This window comes from Drosophila melanogaster, chromosome 2L (genome assembly GCF_000001215.4).
Source record: "Drosophila melanogaster chromosome 2L".
NCBI classification, from domain to species: domain Eukaryota; kingdom Metazoa; phylum Arthropoda; class Insecta; order Diptera; family Drosophilidae; genus Drosophila; species Drosophila melanogaster.
The window spans coordinates 7,747,888-7,767,357 of record NT_033779.5 but is presented as its reverse complement, the minus strand read 5'-3'; the positions used below and the strand labels follow the sequence as shown (position 1 = coordinate 7,767,357).

The following is a 19,470-nucleotide window of genomic DNA, read 5'->3' as shown; positions in this document are numbered from 1 at the left end:
TATTCAGCAGGATCACGATATGCGCCGCAAAGTAGACAACAAGTCGCGAAAAGACGTCACGTGGCAAGGTGATAAATTATCTGCGGGTTGGGGTGGATAGAAGCCTTTGTTGACGGCCCTGTTTACGGAAACGTATTCTGAATAGTCCGGGTCACTCGTTTCTCGGAATCTCGCCTTTCTGTGGGAGGTCTCAAAGTTCCTCAAAGGACCTGCCAAGCATGACGCTGCGGAAATCCCTGCAGGCCGGTAGTTTGGAAATGTATTTGAAAATTTCCAGCGAATCGCCTAAATGTAATTGCATTGTCATATTCCAGTGCAAAATGGTATTGTCATATTGCTGCACTTATGAATTAGGCAACGATTATATTTATAGATCGATGATGATATAGCCTATCAGTCAGGCTGATAAATACTGGAAAAAGATAAAAAATCTATTTAAATGTGGTAAACTCATAAAATTTAATTCGAAAGGGTTTGATGTCTGTTTTTTTTTTACCTTCTATTGGCGTTTATTAAAAAATAATCAAATTTTATATTTATAGCTAATGTGTATATTTAAAACATTTGCTGCCTAAACTTAAACGGCAATGGCCTCGGCCAATAGTCCATCCTTTCCGTCCGACTCCCAGTTGAACTGCAAATCCAAAAGGAACACGGCAATCGCAGAGGAGGAATCGAAGGGTCTGGACATCCATCCAGTCGGATGTCAACAACCGTCGCAGCCCGCAGGCCTTGAAAATGATGACACTTTAATGTGAAATTGCCGTTAGTAATGGAGGGCAATCCAAACGATCCTTCGATGTTTTCGTTATTGTTTTGAGTGTGTGTATGTATGTGTGTGTGACTGTGTGTTGTTTTGGCCTAAAAGGCGGGCCGGGAAAATAAGCATATATAGGGTTTTCTTGAAAATCGCCTGGGGCAACAGAAGATGACACTTACGCAGAGAAAACCAATAATAGCCCGCTGAAAAGTTTAAGTGCTCGCGGGCAGGGGAAAGTGTCACTGGATGGAGGCTTCCTCATGTAGCGCGGCAAAAGTCATATTTTTGGCCAGAACCTGCTATTTATAGTCGTCTTTATTTATTTCGTTCGCTCTCCTCCACTTCTTCATACTTTACGCTCCTTATGGCAAGCGGATTGTGCGACTTAAGTTGCATCAGTCCGAAGTCCACCCACCCAAATGGCCACCGATTCATCCAAATGCGTCACGCCCTTCTGGTTTGGCACATGCAATCTCGCCATGTGCCGACGTGCCAAACAAAATGATAAACAAATTAGCGCAGCTAATTACTCTGAAATTTGTGGTTGGTGTTCCGGGAAACAGAGCCTGATATGTCATATATAAATATATTTCTTATGAAGTTATAATGAAATTAATATATATCATCATATACATTTATTTGTAAAAATAAATAAAATAAATCATTACCCAAAAATCATTATACACATGAAAACTCAGCGGACCTTATCATTTACTAAATTAGTTTTCCGTGTAATCTTCTTTCGAGGATTCGGTTTTCAGAACACTATTTGGCCCGCATATCTTTCCGTTACGCATATCCGTATCGCTGAGCAAATATTTGTAGCATACTTGTCGGGCGTTGGCGAGTGAAATGTGCAATTGACTCACGCGTTTGTTTTTGGATTTTTCGGCCGCTTTATTTTTGTTGTCATGCGGGTACAATCAAGTCGTTACAGCTTTAATTAAACCCCATTGACAGTTATCAAGTTATCAACCTAAACGCTGAGATTGAGTGACAGTTTAGCTAACGTTTTTCGATTGCGCTACCTCTTCCGACGTCTAACAAACTGTGGTAGGTACCCCAGCCTAATTGATGTTTGCACGATTTGGTGAAATATCTGGACTCTCATGGATGGGAAACCAAATATTTTGCCAAATATTGTAGAACTCGCTAAAAACTGGTGCAGCAGGATAAACGACCAGCCGCTGTCCACCGAACGTAAAAAATGGTTTTATTCTATAGCTTCTCATTAGGCTTTGGCTGGCTCCTGGGCCTCGTGATCGGAGGAGATATCTTGTTCCGGCTCCTCCACCACCGCCTCCTCCTCGCACTCCTCCGGTGCCTCGACGTAGTTCTCACCCATGATGATCTCCTCGGCCAGTTGATACAGCTCGCGAATATCCTGATCGAAAAATAATAGTATAAAAATATAAATTAATGTGAACATTTTGATGGACTCACCTTGGCATTTCTGAGCGCCACGATCTTCTCATCCTCGAAGCGCAGCTGATCGTACTGCTGCTTGGAGATGAGCAGACCTCGATTGAACTCGTCCTCCATTTCGGCCTCCAGTTCCTCGGCGTACTGCTGCTTGGCCAGCGTCAGGCTGATGGCATCCTCGCTGATCACCGTCTCCTCGGAGACATCGGTGGCATCGTCCAGATATTTAGAGTTCACTGCGCCGCCCTGGAAGTCATCGTCCTCCATCGAAGGTTCTTGTGGCATAATGATCTCCCCGCTGGAACGATGGGCATCCTCGATAAGTTCGGTTAGTTGTTGAGTGGTGACCGCAAGTTTGACATCCTTTAGCTTGTCCTCCAGCTGATTGCGAATACGCAGCTCGGTCTCCCGGAACTTTTGCCTAATTATGTGCAACATATTTGATTATATCACAGCAGTAGTATCATATTAACATGTATAATCCCCACCTGGCCCTGACTATATTCTGTATATCCTGGGGATCCGAGGAGTAGGGCTGGGATATGCGCAACGAACGCTCCTTCATTTTGGCACGCTCCTGTTCGAGGAACTCCTTCAGGCTCTTTTCGCACTCCCGCCAGTCTTCGTTATCGATGCTGGAAAAGTGGGGAAGTTTTCCTTTCATTAGCCTCCATTCTGAAGCGAACTCACTAAACATTCAACTCATGCATATTAATGGCGAAATAAGAAACAGGGTTTAAGTTTGCGCCCTGGGAACGAAACGTTTTTATCATCATTTGGCGATACCCTTTCTTCGAAGGACACAATGGTTTTTTAAAACACATACAGAGTTGAATATTTACCTAAACAAACGTTACAAATTTTGTTAACTTTGTCCAAGAGTTATTGATAGATAGCACATAGTTGTGAAGTGCTATTTTTGGCATTTTTATGTGCAGCAATAAAAGATTAATTGGCCACCAAAATATTTACCTCATCTATTTATAAGTTTTTATGCTACGAATTATTAGAGCCGCCTCATAAAATTTATTATTATTACCACAGCAAATAAAACGGAATGTACTCCGCGAAAAGGGAATGTTCTTCAGAATCACAATATTTTAATGCATTTAAATGGAAAACAATAATCTGCATTTGAAGCACATGTTCTGTTCTTTTTTTTCCAAGAATTTGTCTTGGTTTTCCTTGATTGTACAATAAACTTTTCCTGGAACTTAGAGCATTTAACCTCAGTCTATGATTTGCTGGAATTTCTGTGCCGGCACCCACATTTTTCCACCCCCACCGAAGGCCGTTTAAGCCAGTGGGTTCATCTTTTTACAATACATGAAGCTTGGCCCCCCTTTTTTTTGTGTTGCCCCAACTCGTTGGGGATAAAAAGCTTCCCCAGAAGACGCCGAGCGTCAGCGAGGAATAATGTATTGTTATTCATTTTTAATTTTGCCGGCATTTAATGGCGCCGGAGTTTAAGTTACTTACCGCAGCAGATCCATTCCCCTCTCCGCATCCTCGGTCCTGTACTGCTCCACCAGTAATTTCTGTTGGCGGTGCCGCTCGCGTTTCTTGGCCAGCAGTTCGGCTTCCTTGGCGGCATGTTGAAGCCTTTCCCGCTCCCATTTAACGCCCTGCAGCTTCAAACGCTCCGCGTTCTTCTCGCGAGCGGTCTTCAGCTGTTTGGCAAAAAAAAAGTGGTTTAAACTAAACTAAAGTCTAGTCGGGAATCAAGCCCACCTTGGAGCGCTCCTTTTGAATCTCCATGTTGGCATCTTTGTTAACCATGAATATGGGATCGTTGGCTAGTTCGTCTGGTATTACGTCTGACTTGCCCTCGATAATCAGCATTCGTTCGCGCTCCACTTCTTTTAACTGCAAGCAACAATTAAAATATTTAATATACTAACTTTTGTTCTTAACTTATTAGGAGTAGAAAAGATGTTATCTAGTGAAATTAAATTTGTAAGAAAACCCAGCCAGACATAAGTTTTCCTAACCAATAATATCGTTTGATGGCAGAACAAGCCGTTGCCCTAAGAATAATGTTTGAACTTTATTAGCTGCTAGTCTGTGGTTGATATGAAAGCAAAATGTGGCGTAGCGTAAGTGGTTTGTAAGCCCCTTTGTGGTTTACACATTTTTGGGGCTAAGGCAAAGTTTGTGGTGTTCCAAAAATATCAATTTTGTAGACCCCGTCAACACTTCCAGACACCTTTCATCTGCTCTTCGTTGCTTTTTTTGGCGCATTGCGCTCTAATGACTAGGGAAATGCAATCGGAAGCGTCAAAAAAGTTTATTTCATTTCATTTCAAACTTCAGTTCAAACTGCAATTGCATTTAAGGACACATCGGACAGACAGATCTCTAAGTATTCGTATCCGCAGTGAAGCACTTTGTACTTCATAGTTTTGAAGACTCGCATGTCTCACCGACATAAAGGGCAACTTTTGCTATCTTTCCCCGTGCCTTCCACTTGGCTTCTGGTCTAATTTTTATTACTTTGACGGCTTGGATTTGCCATTTTCATGTCGGAGGCTCATTGGAATCAATTGTTTGTGCTTTGGCCTCCTGGCCACCCCCCTTTGGAAAACAGAGAATAAGTAGGCGGTGTCGGCGTCATTGAAAAACTTTGGGACACTTTCGCTGCGCTCCCGTGAAAAGGGAAACTTGAAAAGGGTAAGCCAGTCAATGGTGTAAGTTACACAGCTATGGACTTTAAGATACCGGCGCTAAGGTCTTAAAAACTAAAAGAAAGTAGAAACATCACCAAATAACATGATACATATATGTATCAAGTTAAATGAGTTCTTTTTTGTTAAGCATTGCATAATCTTCACATTTCAAGAAGGAAATAATAATAACCAGATTTGTTGAATAGCGAGCTTTTTGGGAAATATTAAAGATATCGAGTGGGTTTGTCTATCAAAAGGCGACTACAACCCGGTCTCATCCTTGTAGATAGATATTCTACGTGACTCTCCCTGGTGACAAATTTGTTTAGGACTCTCGCCTCATATTTTCCCCTTTCTAAACTTTATGAAAATTAAATTACCAGCCAAGCAAATTGGTCACATTTGTGTTTGGATTCTTAGGGGCTAATTGGGGTGCCCGGATTAGAGCCTCCAAAAGCAAGTATCCATTCTTACCTCCCGGGCGCGAATGCGGGACAGCAGCTGTTTGCGGTAATCCTCGTCAATTCGTTCCCGCAGCTCCTTCATGTAGCTCCGGTCCGTTAGCTTGACCACATTGGTGCCCATCAGACGCTCCAGGCGGGCGCTAATGCGCGGTAAATTGAAACTGGAAAAAGAAAAGTTGCAGCAAGGTGAGCGGAAAATTCTGGCCGAGATATGGAAAAAAGTGTGCAATCATAATGAAAAGAACAAATGAGAGACAAGTCAATGTTAATGGCTCTACCCAAATGTAAGACAGTAAATTCTGCGCTTAATTACAGGCTCAACCTTCAACCCCTACCCATCCCACACTTACCCACACCTAGGTGGGAAAATCCCACATGGGTCGTCCGCTGAAGGCGTTTTAGCGCTTGTAACTGTTGGTAACGAATGAGGTCGGGCCGCATTCTCGGCCTGTTACTATAGCGCTTTTCACTCGCTGCGTTTGCCAACTGCCGCCAGTGTATTATTTTGGTTGCCAAACACCCGAAACCGACAACACAAGGACAAGAAGTCGTTCTCCAACTTCTCCGTTTCCAACACAATGGGCCAAACGCAAGTTGGCTCTTATGAAAGTTATGAGATTTAAGAAAAAACTTAGCATATAGCTAGAAAACATATATAATAACAGATCTTCATTGATCTGCATTTTACCCGAAACATAAAAGCTGGTATCATATTTAATATAAGAAGAATATGATATGATATGACCCACTGTTCTTCCAACTTTTTCTTATATTTTTCACGTGATATGCACACCAGCCAACAAGACTAACAACAACCATATAAACCTCACCTTCCAGCACCCTACATTTTTTTGGCGTAATGTTAGACATGCAGGGCAGGATGGGTACGTATTGTAGGGAATCCATCGGAGGAGGTATAGCTGAGCTGCCCGGATTCATGGATGAGCGGTGGGCAAAGCGGGGGAAGACTGTCTCGGCTTGTCAGACTTTCAGACTTTCGCTAGGCTTTTTAGCAATGGCTCACATGGTCCTGCTTTCTTCTTTCTTTTTGCGGTTCTATATGGTAAATAGGTATTTTATTTCTACATGCTATAAAGCAACTTAATGCGGGCAGGTCATGAGACTTGTGTACTCATCTAACAAACATAAGCCCGCACTCGTGCCATGTGGATTTCGAAATTCATCATGGGATTAGTCAGTCCTTGTTAATGCTTGTCGTTTAGTTGACAATTAGATCGGTTAGTTTATAGGAATTGTTGTTTTTTGGGGGCTTTTTTGTGGGTTACCTTGGATCGAAGCCATGATTGCTTTGCCTCCTTAAGCACCCAATAAAAAAATCATTTTTAACAGATACAATGTTGTCTTTGATGTTTCCATGAAAATCGTAACGGGCCATAGTTCAAAGTCATCAAAGTTCAATTCAATCAATTTTCAATCACAAGCAGGTGAGGAAAGTAAAATCCTTCCCCAGTTGGCATTGACATTGATAATGAAATTTCAGGCTATCAATGGGTGTTGTCGTCGTATCAATAACCCGGCTCATGTCACATGCTACATGCATAAATTACGTATACGCCCCGTCGGCCAAGGGGTTGCGGTAAGAAAGCCGTCTGTCATGTCTGTGCCCTAGAAAATCCCCAAGTTGCAAGCCTCAATTTATGACCCGCTCGCCATAAACAAGCAAACCCCTTTGTTTGTAATAGTTCCTGCGATAGTTCACATCTTTTTATTGCAACTTCCGCGAAACTTCCCGAGTGCAACTCCCGTGACATTTGCAACGGTCGCATCCGCCGCTGTCACGATTGTTCGGGCGGGTCATGATTTACGGCTCACCCACCTGGGATTCCCCTGGCATTAACCCATTTTTGCTGGGGCGTAGTACGTGGGCGCCGAGTGGGTTAACGCATATCCGATTGCCTTTGGCCATTTGCGGCGCTAGTCGGCTCAATAACGCATTAAAAAGGGTCTATTTCTTTTTGTAATCGCTTTTGTTGGTTTCTTTATTCCGTAAGTGCTGTGCAATGAATATGATTTATTGGGTGGTTATATATGCCAGACTTTATTGGATTCGAAGGCTTTATAGCTGAATTCGTTTGCCACATTCAGGATTATGATGGTGTAATCTTTAAAGCTTCCAATTTTTTTTATCTCGAAGTCATAGTTTAGTTCTGTTTAAATGTTCCAAATGTTTAATTCGTATTTCGGGTGCACTTATTTTGTATTTCGTTTTATTTATTTTCCTCGGTTCAGTCATAAATAACGCTTCTGCCAGAACCCTTTATAACTCCTTTCTTCTTATAGGCGTAATGTGTCAGAGTGGAAAAGTCCCATTGATTACATTTATGACTTAATTAGCGGCATTTTGCAGCGTAGCAAGGAACCATATTAGTTTACACCCTTGACTTGCCGTTTCCCGTCATCGACTATTGAAGAGGAGCCATAAAACCCAAGCGCAGGATGCGGGGATGTTGAGCAAAAAGCAGGAAAAGCAGGACTTCAACTCCTGCAAGGGTGCAACGCTAATTAATGCCAGGGACGTGCATAAATTTTCCGTAGCGTTGACATTTATGTCTTCTGCCATTTGGCCATTAAAATTGATAATTGCAACACGTAGCTGGGCAAATAAATATGGTTGAAGCAGCGGGTGCTTGATATTGAAATGTGATTCCGATTGGCCTATAATAAAACCGCTCATCGGATAAAATAATTATAAGATTTTCTTTTAATCGGCAATTGTAAGCTTTCTTTCATATTTTAATCAGCTTAACAAATTCTCCTTTCTAACCCAAATAATATTTAAATTCTTGCTTTTACCTCTCCTCCGGCTCCAGAGTGCATTGCACAAAGTCGATGAGAAAGTCGTCCTCTACATTGATCTTCATCATTGGCATGGGTTTTTTAGTCCTCTTTCCCCTTAAATATTTTCCAGCCATAACAGGTGAGGAAAGTCGAAGGTGTTCACTTTATTCCCTCATTTTCGCACCAATTCGAACGGGAACGCAACCTGCGGAACTTTCACCCGAACTCGACAAAGTCAACCGGCGAATGTGGCGCCCTTTTCACAGGACTCGATTCCTTGGGCTGCCGCTCCTCGTTCTTTGTTGTTGACACACACGTGTGTGTGGCGTCGAGTGGAACGTGGAAGAAAATGTACCAAACCCACTTTTTACCTTTGCTCCCCAGCGTCTTACGATTTCTAGGCGTTGGCACCAGAACCCCGATTCCGATTCCGGATCGGAATCCGAATCGGTATTCGAGTCCTGGGTGGCACACACATCGCATGTTAAAGCATTAAATGCTAGGCGTAATGACACGACACCAATGTCAATATTTTGACAGCGTAGTGTGTCAACAAGTTTCCAATGCGCAGTGCTCAAGATTTGTGAGCTTCGACAGTGGGTTTGGGCTCAACAGTTTAAGGTCTTGGTCAACGTCAATCTGACAAATGGGAATACTTTATACGGCATATTAGATCCCTCAAAACTGAAGTTTGTATGAGGGATTGGTACATTGCTATCGTTGAAGAGTCCAGGATATGTGAGTTTCCTTCTTAGCAAGTACAGTCCAACAAATCAGAGATAAGCTGTTGACGATGAGAAACTGTTGTCACATCCTTATTTATGATACCTCCAACATTTTTACCATCCGAAAAATATAACTCAATTGAACAGACATTCAGAGCCAAAGTATTGAAATAGTTTTGAAGGCTACCACTCTAAGGTGTCGTGGGAACTGAAAAGACAGTTTCGTTCGAACCATTTCACTCTCGGATTTTCCCTTAGTCCTTTGCTTTTGGCCAACAACTGTCGGTGTTTATTTAACCGTTAGATCTCGTTTTTCCGTGTCCTTTTGTTTAAGCACGGAATCACCGAGTAAAAGTTTTCCGCAAGGGAATGGCGGGCTACTTCTCGATGAATGGCTTCCAAGGAGGGACAGGGGATGAGGAGCTATAGTCCGGGTATGGTGGAAGGCAGTCTCACATTACCGTGAAACCAGATAACAATTTCGCTTTATGACCGCGTTTCATGCCAACGAGACATACAATAATTTCCTCTAATCGACTCGTAGCGCGGAAATTGAGCAAACACTTTGTATCGAGTTGGAGGCACCGGTGGTTGGGTGGTTTCATTTATTTCTTGTTGGCCAATAGGTTCGAAATTTCAACTTTGGCATTGCCTGTGTGATGCCATTGGTTCATGCATGATGTGTTAGCCAGAGATGCCTCTATAGAGATCATGCCAAGACCAATTCATATGTCTGATACCTACATTTAAGGTATTCTGCATTTAGCTGAGCTAATGTTTTACTTCATAATTTTAGAAAATAAATGATTTCGAAGTTGATAGTTCAATTTTATGATTTAAAAACAATTGAAATTTGTTAGCTAAAAATGGCAGCACAAATGCCATTCACATTTGCAGCCCGTCAGCAAGTCATTTGATTTCCGGTTCGCCCACTTCTACAATGGTCTCCTTCACCTGCTCCGCCAACTTTAATTGCAACGTCTTCCGGCTTCGCGATTCGTGTCCAAAGAGCCCCAAGAAATAACTTTGAGAATCTGAGAATCTTAATGTGTAACCTTCGGTGGAATATAAATGCACTTTCCCGCTGTCGTCATTTTCAATTTCAGTTAGTTTTGTTTACAAGCATTGCCAGTTTCCTTGGTGGCATTTTTCTCTCGACTGAAGGTCGCAACATAATCTATGTTTTTGTTCTTCAAATCCCATTTTGCCTGCTGTTATTCACTTCATATTGCTTGTGAAACAGAAAATATGGGATAGAATGGATTTTTTTTAAATTTTGTTGTTTTTTTTAAACATATTTGGGCACTGAAATATGTATATTTATGAAAGTATTGATATGCGTTCTAATCAAGGGTTTGAGTATTGGATATCATTTTATTATAGCCCACAATGGTTTTTGTTCCTGGTAAGCTTTGCAAAAAGCTTTTATGAATTGTTACACTTAGAAAAATTACTTGAGCCTTTCTAAGTGATATGTCTTTTAAAGCGGATCAAATGAATTGATTCTTAATTATAATTATAAATTAAAGTAGACTCACAGTGCAAAAACAGCAACTTTTGGTTGAATTGAAATCTCTAGGATTAGTCTTACTTGCACTTGACTAGGTCCTGCAGATCCTCCGGCGAGAGAGCGTACTCAGGATCTAGCTGCGGAGTATTACGCTTCCGACTGCGATGTTTCCTGCGAAGACCAGATGGACTTTTTGCCCTGGAACGGACGCCCAAGGCAACGTTATCACTGCTCTGGAAGCTGGTACTTATGCCCGGATCCTGGATGACAATGATGGGAGCACTCGAGGAGCGCTCATCGGTGTACTTGACCGTCGAGGCAGCAGCTCCGCCAGTCAGTTCCTCGGCCTTGGCCTTCTCGGCAAAACTATCGCGCCGCCACGATGGCGTGAGCGTTCTGATCACATTCTGGGTGTCCGAGAAGCCCTCGTAGTTGTACTTCTTACGCAGACTCAACCCCGAGAGGTACTCCAGCGTTTGCCAGACGTTCATCTTGTTCGCACTGTACGAGGGCTCCTCGTCGACTGACCAGCAAGCATTGCGTGCAATCCGCTGGGCCAGGAGCATAGTCACTGTGGCACATCGGTTGCCCGGCGGCGGGGGTGCCCATTCCCGGGAATCGGATAGTGCAACAGTTCCGCCCACGCCCACCACTCCGATCCCGGCGGCATCAGACTTCATGGCCGTGAGTGACATATGCGGAACAGTTTGTTTAGGCCCAAATTGAAATGTAATTAAGTTTCCGATTCCGTTTAAAACTTCGTCCTCATCCTGCGACGACCGAACTTTATATGGCTACCATCGCACACGATTCTGGCTGTGCTTCTGGTTCTGTTGGTGATTCTCTGATTCTAGGTGGGATCAGGCGCCACCACCGTCGGCGTGTCCGTTGCGTGGCAGCCACGCGCTCGTACTCGCTGTTTATTGTATCCATTTTGCGCCATTAAAAATAATATCATTCTGATTGAGTGACGCGCCGCTTAAGTACTTTCCTTCTTCGTTGTCCTCGCACTGACACCATTTTCCGCCTGCCGCCGCTTTCCTTTTTATTGAACACGCAAAGTGTCGGCATTGCATTGGTGTATTATATGGTATTTCTTTTTTCCCACACCCAAATGCCTTTTCATTACCCCGTTCGCGATTGTTTTTTGGGTGGGCCCTCGCCTCCTGGCACCTCGCATCATTGTGGATACGCAGCCCAGACAAAAGGCAAGTGAAACCCATGCTAATGGAGCGAGGGGTTGCCCAATGGATTTCTCCACCACACACTGTTTTGACATTAGCCCCATTTCGTAGGGTACCTTCGCTATACAGTGAGGTTTTACTAAGATAGCAATTTAATAGAAAATTGAATACATTAAATTAGCTTTTTCTTCTATTGATTTATAAATGCATCTTCTTTGGTGCATAATTATCTAAAGCACTTTAGTTGCACTGCAAAAGTTCTTTCACAATAGATCACTTAAGAACCCTTATATTTTAACTTTTCTCTCGGTATTTGCTTTATGCAAGCTCAAAAGTGCGCAGTTTTCTAAGGACACAGTCCGTTCAGTTTCAATTTACCCCATATCTGGCAAGAATCTTAACCTTGGTGCCACACAATTCCCGACTTTAGTGCTACATAAAGCAAGGCAACCCGCGAAACGTGAGTTTTCCGGCGACCCAGTGAGAATAACCAAGTCAATTTCCCGTTTCCATCACTCCTGTTCCCCAATTACTTGCCAAAGTTTCGCCGACAGCTGATGGCTGCACTTTCTCCCCTTCGCGCCTCTGGGTGTTCATTTGCATTCGAGAAGTTGGAGCCATCTATCAAAGACTTCGTTAGCATCGCGTGACTGAATGTTGTCCGGAAATTAGAACCACCCACTCAAGCCGAAGAAGATTTTTTTTTGACAAGTTTGGGCAGCAGGATTAGTTTATGGATTAGTGATAAATAATCTTATCAGACGATGTGATGCAATTGAGTGCGAATATTTCCCCATCGCACATTTAATTGGCATGGAAATATTTCTGGGTGTGGCAGGCCAATACTTTATGTGTAAGTCTGACAATTTGATGGATGCAATAAAATATTATGGCTGCGGCTGTGGCAAAGAATCTTAATTGAATGGCAGCGCGCTGCATTGGAGCCAATCGGTGTCAGAGTCACCGAACCAACCAATTGGCCAACTCGAGTGCACAGGAGAAAAGCAGCTAATTTTGGAAAGGAGTTTTGTGTTGTTAAGGTATAAATTTGTATTTCAAGATTAAATTCAAAAGATTTTTTTTGATTCCGAATCCTATTCACTTGATGCAAAATCCTTTTTTGATTTACCTACAATTACTAAGTATTCCTCTCAGTGTAGCCATAAACAGCACGAAAAGCACTTGACGGCAATGAATTCTGACACACGTGTGCCAACCACTCAAACTTCCCCACCGCCCACCTGGCTGGTGGTTCGACCCTCAATGTTCTCTACTCACGCAACAATGACATCGGGATCCTCCCACCACTTCTTGTTGGAAGGCTGCAGCAGCAGGCTGACCTGTCGCCAGTGGTTCTTGTGCACCACCTTTGGATGAACATAAAAGTTGGAGATTAATGCTCATTTTATGGACTGTATTCCGGCAGTGGTTACCTTATACTTTTTGGGATCGTATGCATTGTGATCTTTCTCCGTAAACACCAGGCGTGCCATTTTAAAGCCTCCGAATCCTTTCTAGAACCAAGCCTGATTCTGCTTCTCAGTGGGAGTTCTTTACATCAAGTATAGTACTCGAAAATATAAAGTATGCTTGCTTGAAACGGAATTAGTTATTTGTGTATACTGACTGAAGATTTTGCTTTGACAAAAGCTTTAATTGACTGTTAAATGAAAGATATAGTGTTGTTAAATTTTTAATTTCACAAAAATTTACCCTAAAATGTACAGCTCTTACTTAGAAAAAATTAAACGTATGACAATCTCTACTGATATTCAAATGTTTTGTAATTTATTACGTAGAATTGCTTTCCGACTTAAAAGCGAAAGTGGTTTGATTTACTTATCGTTTCTTAATGGAATCAATAAATATGTTCTATATATACAATTACGGATTACTCTACAAAAGGGGGTATAACTTAACATATATTAAATTATAAACCATTATTTTATATTTAAATACCAAATAAAATTTACAAAATTTAATTTTCATATTTTAAGGATTGGTAATATTTGTAGTGAAATCGTTTCCTACATATGGACTCTGATTTTTATATGGTATTCCTGGACATATGTTGGCGTTGACTGCATTAGTGATATGCAAATGCAATCGAGAAATCTATAGTCGGTGACCAAAATGGATCAGTTTGCCGACAACTGGCGGCCGGCACATTAATTTCAGGGCGAGCTAACCGAAGTGAATTTAATTACATTCTGCTGATGAAATTTAAATGGACAGCCAGTGGTGCTGAATGTGTGTGGGGCGATGGTGGTACAGAGGCACAGTGGTGCTGCGGTGGCTTGTAATTTGCCTATCCATTGTTGTTAGGGGCACCCGAGACATGGCTTTAGTGTATATCATATACAGATATTGAAGTCATGGTTATGGATTGGCCGAATCAAATGAGACCAGTCTTGTTTTCGTCATGTCAACCGGTGTGGCTAATTGTCGCGCACTTGAATTGTCGTCAATGAATTGTGGTTATTGATTCGGGAAGGTCAAGGGGTTCGGGTTGGGGTTGGGGTTGGGACTGAAGGTATTACGTGGTTTGTTCTCTGGCCCGGTTTCCGCATTTGTGCAGCAAACATACACATGGCTGATCAATCCGAGAACTGGCCTTATATGCTAAATGAAATTATGGATCGGAGCTATAAAAGCACTTGGCCAACGGGCAGATGTCAGTTAGTTTCGTTTCAAGCGTCACTGAGATCACAAAAGCCAACATGAAGGTGAGATTGAAGGGATATCGGATAACTGGAGCTTAGTTACAGCTAGTGTTATGTAAAAGGACAACATGAAGGGATTTATGTTGTTTTTAGTAAAACATTTCTATACAAATTGGTATGCTGCAAAAGTAGACATAAAAGATCTTTATCGAGTTATACATAAATTAATATCAGATCGCTGAACACATTACGACCCCATTCAGAGAAACTCCAAAATTAAAAAAACTTCAAATAAGTTATTTTTATCATAGTTCCTGAGTTTCCATCTAAATCAAGATTCTTATTTTCAGTTCGCCGTTGTCGTAGTCCTGTTCGCTTTGGCCTGGGGTGTCAACAGCTCGGTGGTGCCTCTCCTGACCTCCGCCCATGGTCTGGTGGTCGGTTCTCCCGCCGTCGCCGGTTCGGTGGCCATCCAGGCATCTGCGGTTCCCGCTGCCGTTCCCCTGTCCCTGTCCCCAGCCGGACCCGTGCTCATCCAGTCTGGACCAGCGGTGGTTGCCGCTCCCGTTCCCGCCGCTGTGGTTGCTGCCCACGCCCCCGCCGTGGTGGCCGTCGCCGCTCCGGAGGCCAGCTATGTGGCCAAGACCCGTGGAGCTGTCCATGTGGCTCCTCTGCCAGGACATGTGCAGTCCGCTGCTTCCGTGAACTTGGAACCCGCACCAGGCACCTGGTAATCACCTGAAATGACTTCTGGATTACCCCTACATTGATCCTGACCGCCACTTGCTCGCATCTTTACCACATTTTTTGGTTTTTTAAGTTACCGAAAGGTCTGTCCTCTGCTGAGATCCCGTTGGGTTCTCATTTCTTCAGCAATCTAAGTCAATCCTATCCAGTCTATCGCTTTCCGCTTTACTCTCTGGTCTATATTTATCCACCCCGCTGTTGTCACATGGAAATTTGTTTCTTTTTGAATAAAAAAATGTTATTAAAACAGTTGAAAGGCGTTTTAGTTACGGTTGCTAGCGCTTAAGTAACTATTTATATGCCATTAGCAGATGTATCTAGATCGTGGTCCCAGAATATTTATTTCAAATAATTTTTACGCAATTACCAGGGGATCGACTCACCTTTTTTAACGGCAATTAGAAGCCACACCCTTAGCCCAACTCCCACGCCTTCAAGTGCAGCAAACATTGGACAGCTAAATGGCTTAAAACAATCTCGATCGATGGCCGATTACCGATGCCAGTAATTAATCAATTCCGGGGCCTCAGACCGGCGCTACAGCAGGGGCGTTGACAAAAAGCCGCTCCAGAAATGAGACGCAGTTGCTCGGCAGCTGGACAACTTTGTTGCCAACTCATAGTACAAACTGCCGTCGAACCGAACTGGTCTTTGAACTGAAAACGAGAGTACTACTCGATCTGGAGCAGGGGCGGTTTGCCTTGATCGCCGCACACTCGCACTTGCAATTATTAATAGAAAAATGTGCACAAACTTGATATGGCCGCGATGAAGTTAAGTAATGCCCATGCAAAGTAATGCGGTTCAGATCAAATCCGCCTTAACGCCCACTGCAGACCCCTGAAACCCGTTAGGCGATGATCCCGATTCCGATGGGATATATAGGACTATATGCTGTTATATCTAGTGAAATATATGAATAGTAAATTGCAATTTATATTAAATATTAATAATTTCAGTATGCCAAAAATATAGTTGAACTTTCTTCTTTGCACTTCCAGCGGCTGAGTAAGGAGTAACTGATAGTTGAGGAAATCGACTCAAGCGTTCTTTCTTATGTCTATATATTTTTTTATAAGACATTTAAAATTATAATTTTCAGGGTATCCCATATGGTGAGTTCAATACAAAAATATTAAATATACTGGCTTAATGCCCCAACATTTTGACCGAAAATAGACTTGACGGAAAACATGATAAGCGAAAAATGCCTAGGCTTTCAATAAAAGTGTCAATTGTCGGCGAAACGTGAGGCCAAGAAAGGGGATGGGGAATGGAGTGGGAGGGGGAGTCGACTCAGTTGGGGGGCGGGGAGCCAAGTGGCAGCTAAACAAACGGCAGCGAAACATTTTGCCGCGTTGTTTAGTGTCGTGTCGGCAGCCAAGCCCCATGGCAATTGGCCATAAATCTAGACCCAGCCATTCACTTTTTGTTTTCTTTTGCTAGCCACAAGTGGGCTTAACTCGATCGGCGGCTGCGTGCACGCAAAACCAAAGAACGCATGACGCGGCTACCGAATGCAAGTTGGCTTAAACCGCCACCACCAGCCCCCTTTCGACAAGTTCAAGTTTACGCACTTTGCGGCTGCTTCCTGCTTCGAACGGGTTCACTGCACTTGAGCCGAACGCACTTAGCTGTTTCTGGTTTCTACGCAGAATCGAGTTCAACTTGGCCCACTGCGTTGGATTTGCTTTTATTATTGGTGGTTTACGCAATTCGCACTTCATTCGTTGGCAAGGCGAAGGCAGTTCACTTTTAGTTCACACGGAAACTAAGTTTGCCAATTTGCATCTCAAAGGTAGTTGATTTTAGATCATATTATGGATAACTACTATCTGACTTAATATGATGAACTATTTAAATAGTAAATTGTTGCTGGTAAATAAAAAGCATATTAAATACCATGGCAAGCTACTTCTGTGCAATTTAATTACATATAAAGAATGTTGACTTCATAAATTTTGTAATTTATACTATATAAACAATTATTCAATTTAAGTGTTTATTATAAGTTGAGTAACTTAAAGATAATAAAAAGTAGTTCCAAATAGATCGTTTATTGCTCGAAAATTTGCCATATCCGCATTAGTTTTATTGACAATAAAAAGCATATAAAAATGCCACACCACATTTATGGAGCAGGTGTGTAGAAAAGTTGGACTTTTTTGTGAATCCGCATACAGATATTTTTGCAAGTGTATATAAGCATTACATCATTTAAGCCATCCACTCTCGTGTGGGCGATGAGTTGTTGAATAAGGTCAGTGTTCCGGCGAAGGATCGAGAGCAAGTTCTGCAGTCGAGTGTGATTCATTCTGCAGAATCGAACAGAACAGGGCGTTTTTCCGTGGACACTTGCAATCCATTTTCGAAGCCATAGAAGCAAAATAAAAAGATATACCGCTCCATTGCTGGATGGATTTCGTAACACTATAACGGCACGGCTTTCTTATCCGCACCCACAACTGGTTGGTGGCCTAAATATAGTTCGGCCGGCAGTTGCAACCTGTAGCCAAATACTCGCAGTCGAGTGAGCGACAAGTATCTGGCGGGTTGCATGAGCGGCAAACAAACTTGTTGCACACACTCGTTCAGATTTCTGTGATTTTTCGTGGCAGCAGCTGGATGGCAAAAAGGAAAATATGCAGGAAAAAAGGCGGCCCATAGCCCAGAAAATTCCGACAGCCACTTGCTAACGTCACGAACACACTAACCAGGCCATAAAACTCATATAGAACTCGTTGAATTAGCAACAATTGTGTGGCTAAGCTCTTTGTTAGTTGTGACAGTTGTGTAGTGACAACCGCGACCACTAAAGTGGTTAATTATTGCCTTCTCTTAATGACCATTAGGATTTCGCTTAGCATGCTAATTGTAATTGGATTAATTAACCGCAGATCTTGATCGCCAGCTAACGGTTAACGGGGCAATACTTGACCAATTGATTACGTTACGATTGCAATTGCATCATTGGCGCCTCTCGGTTCGATTTAAAACAAAAAATATGCCTTTTGGCGGCCGCCCACTCGAAAATTCGAAAATTCCTTGCCAGAGTCCAAGTGTGATTGCCTATGCAGGCTAGTTAAATTAATTTAGTTCGAACAATTAAAACTAAATACGTTACAGCTTGATCGACCATTAGATGAACTTACCAAAATAAACCTTTTTATTTATATTTATTTATAAAATAAGAAATTGACAACCACATTAATTTATTGTTTTAAGGAAAAATAATTTGTAGGTCTCCAATTCTTTTTTGTTTTCACAACAATTTGTATACTCAAGATTTCAAATTGAACATTACAGGTGTGCCAGGTGAACCGCAGTTGTTAGTTTCACACATAGTGTATGAAAACCAAATTAAATAATGAGCAGCAGTCCAAAGGTGTTGGAGGTGTGGGTGGAAATGCTGGTTACCAAATGCTGCAAACTAAATTCGCCGGCTGGCAAAAAAAAGCCAACCCCACTGGGTATCCACCTTGTTGCCACTACCACGTTGCCAGCTACAAGTTGCAACAATCGGCAGCCGCGAAATTGAATTCAAGCGTGGCTAACATTGATTTCCCCCCACTAGCCGATAACCGCCCTTCTCCTCTAGCCAATTAGTTTCATTCTGTTTATGCGATTTTAATACGAAATTCGTATCCATCTGACCAAAAGTGGGCGTAGTCGTTTGGGGAGTTGTGATAAGGACCCAGCATATAGCCTTAGCATGATGCAATCGTTCGGTGATATTGCAACAAAGCCTGGTGCTCGGTGCCAGCAGGCATGTTTTGTTATTAAAATGCCATTAAAATTGGGACAAGCGCTTAAATTTGAAATACAGTCAGACAAATACATAGTGTAGTTATAATTATAATGCTTAGATTTAGAGGAATTCAAACTAGATATACTGATCTTCCAAAAATGGTAATTTATAAGTATTAAAGTACTTTTGGAAGGTTGTCTTTTGTTCATACTATTGTATTATTTAAAGTTATTTGTAATACAGTTACATACATTCAACTTGGGGCACACGTTGGTTGCCATTGTTTGGCTTGTGCAACTGCCACGGCGTCAATCTGATTTATGCCACTTGACCGGACTGCCGCCCGTGTCCGCTGTCGTGCCGCCTTAGGAACCCAACGCTTTGCCGCTCGGACGCCTGCGCACTCGCCTCGCAGCGGAATATGAGAACTCCATGTCCAAGATCAATGCCAGCTTAGCGAGACTCAGATCTGCCATGAGCACGTTGCTCATGCCGGGCCATTGGGTATCCGGAATTTGAGGCGGGGCACTGTTAAATGACGGAGTGGGAGTTCACATGTTGCGCACCTGGTCACTGGGAATTTATGTATGCAAATATATTAGGAAGCACTAAACAACTTTACTTGCCAAATGCAAAAGTTATGAAATATTCGATATCTTACCACTTAGACCATTAAACTTTCTAAAATGAATATCATACAGAATATAAATTGAGCTATATATGACGTTTACGACGGACGAGAACATAAAGCGAATTTCTAGGGAAAAAACAATATAAACAGC

At 42.4% G+C, this 19,470-nt stretch overlaps 2 protein-coding genes and 1 long non-coding RNA gene across 8 annotated transcripts, besides 1 other annotated feature; 1 reads left to right on the top strand and 2 right to left on the bottom strand.

The window, feature by feature from the left end:
- Positions 1 to 1,442: 1,442 nt before the first annotated feature.
- CG46025 (uncharacterized protein) lies at positions 1,443 to 13,184 on the bottom strand (the record flags this gene model as incomplete). 5 transcript variants are annotated; one of them, NM_001298785.1, is made up of 8 exons in its annotated part: positions 1,443 to 2,144; positions 2,204 to 2,603; positions 2,671 to 2,817; positions 3,662 to 3,852; positions 3,914 to 4,048; positions 5,323 to 5,473; positions 12,809 to 12,897; positions 12,964 to 13,184. In NM_001298785.1, the coding sequence occupies 8 exons, from the start codon at positions 13,021 to 13,023 to the stop codon at positions 1,992 to 1,994; spliced, it is 1,326 nt and encodes a 441-aa protein (NP_001285714.1). In that variant the 3' UTR covers positions 1,443 to 1,991. The 5 variants fall into 5 exon arrangements, with proteins under 5 accessions (NP_001285714.1, NP_001303313.1, NP_609145.2 ...); NM_135301.3 differs by having other exon boundaries at positions 1,642 to 2,144; NM_001316384.1 differs by lacking the exons at positions 12,809 to 12,897; positions 12,964 to 13,184 and adding an exon at positions 10,428 to 11,136.
- A 790-nt stretch (positions 13,185 to 13,974) lies between these two features.
- Positions 13,975 to 14,175, bottom strand: lncRNA:CR45718 (long non-coding RNA:CR45718). The gene has a single exon (NR_124137.2). It is a non-coding gene; the product is annotated as a long non-coding RNA:CR45718 (long non-coding RNA).
- On the top strand, positions 14,172 to 15,188 carry CG7203 (uncharacterized protein). Of its 2 annotated transcripts, none has more exons than NM_001298784.1 (2): positions 14,172 to 14,256; positions 14,544 to 15,188. In NM_001298784.1, exons 1-2 carry the CDS (start codon positions 14,251 to 14,253, stop codon positions 14,925 to 14,927), a joined length of 390 nt encoding a protein of 129 aa, NP_001285713.1. In that variant the 5' UTR covers positions 14,172 to 14,250; the 3' UTR covers positions 14,928 to 15,188. The 2 variants fall into 2 exon arrangements, with proteins under 2 accessions (NP_001285713.1, NP_609143.2); NM_135299.4 differs by having other exon boundaries at positions 14,205 to 14,256.
- A 755-nt stretch (positions 15,189 to 15,943) lies between these two features.
- Positions 15,944 to 15,996: a mobile genetic element.
- The last annotated feature ends 3,474 nt before the right edge of the window (positions 15,997 to 19,470 follow it).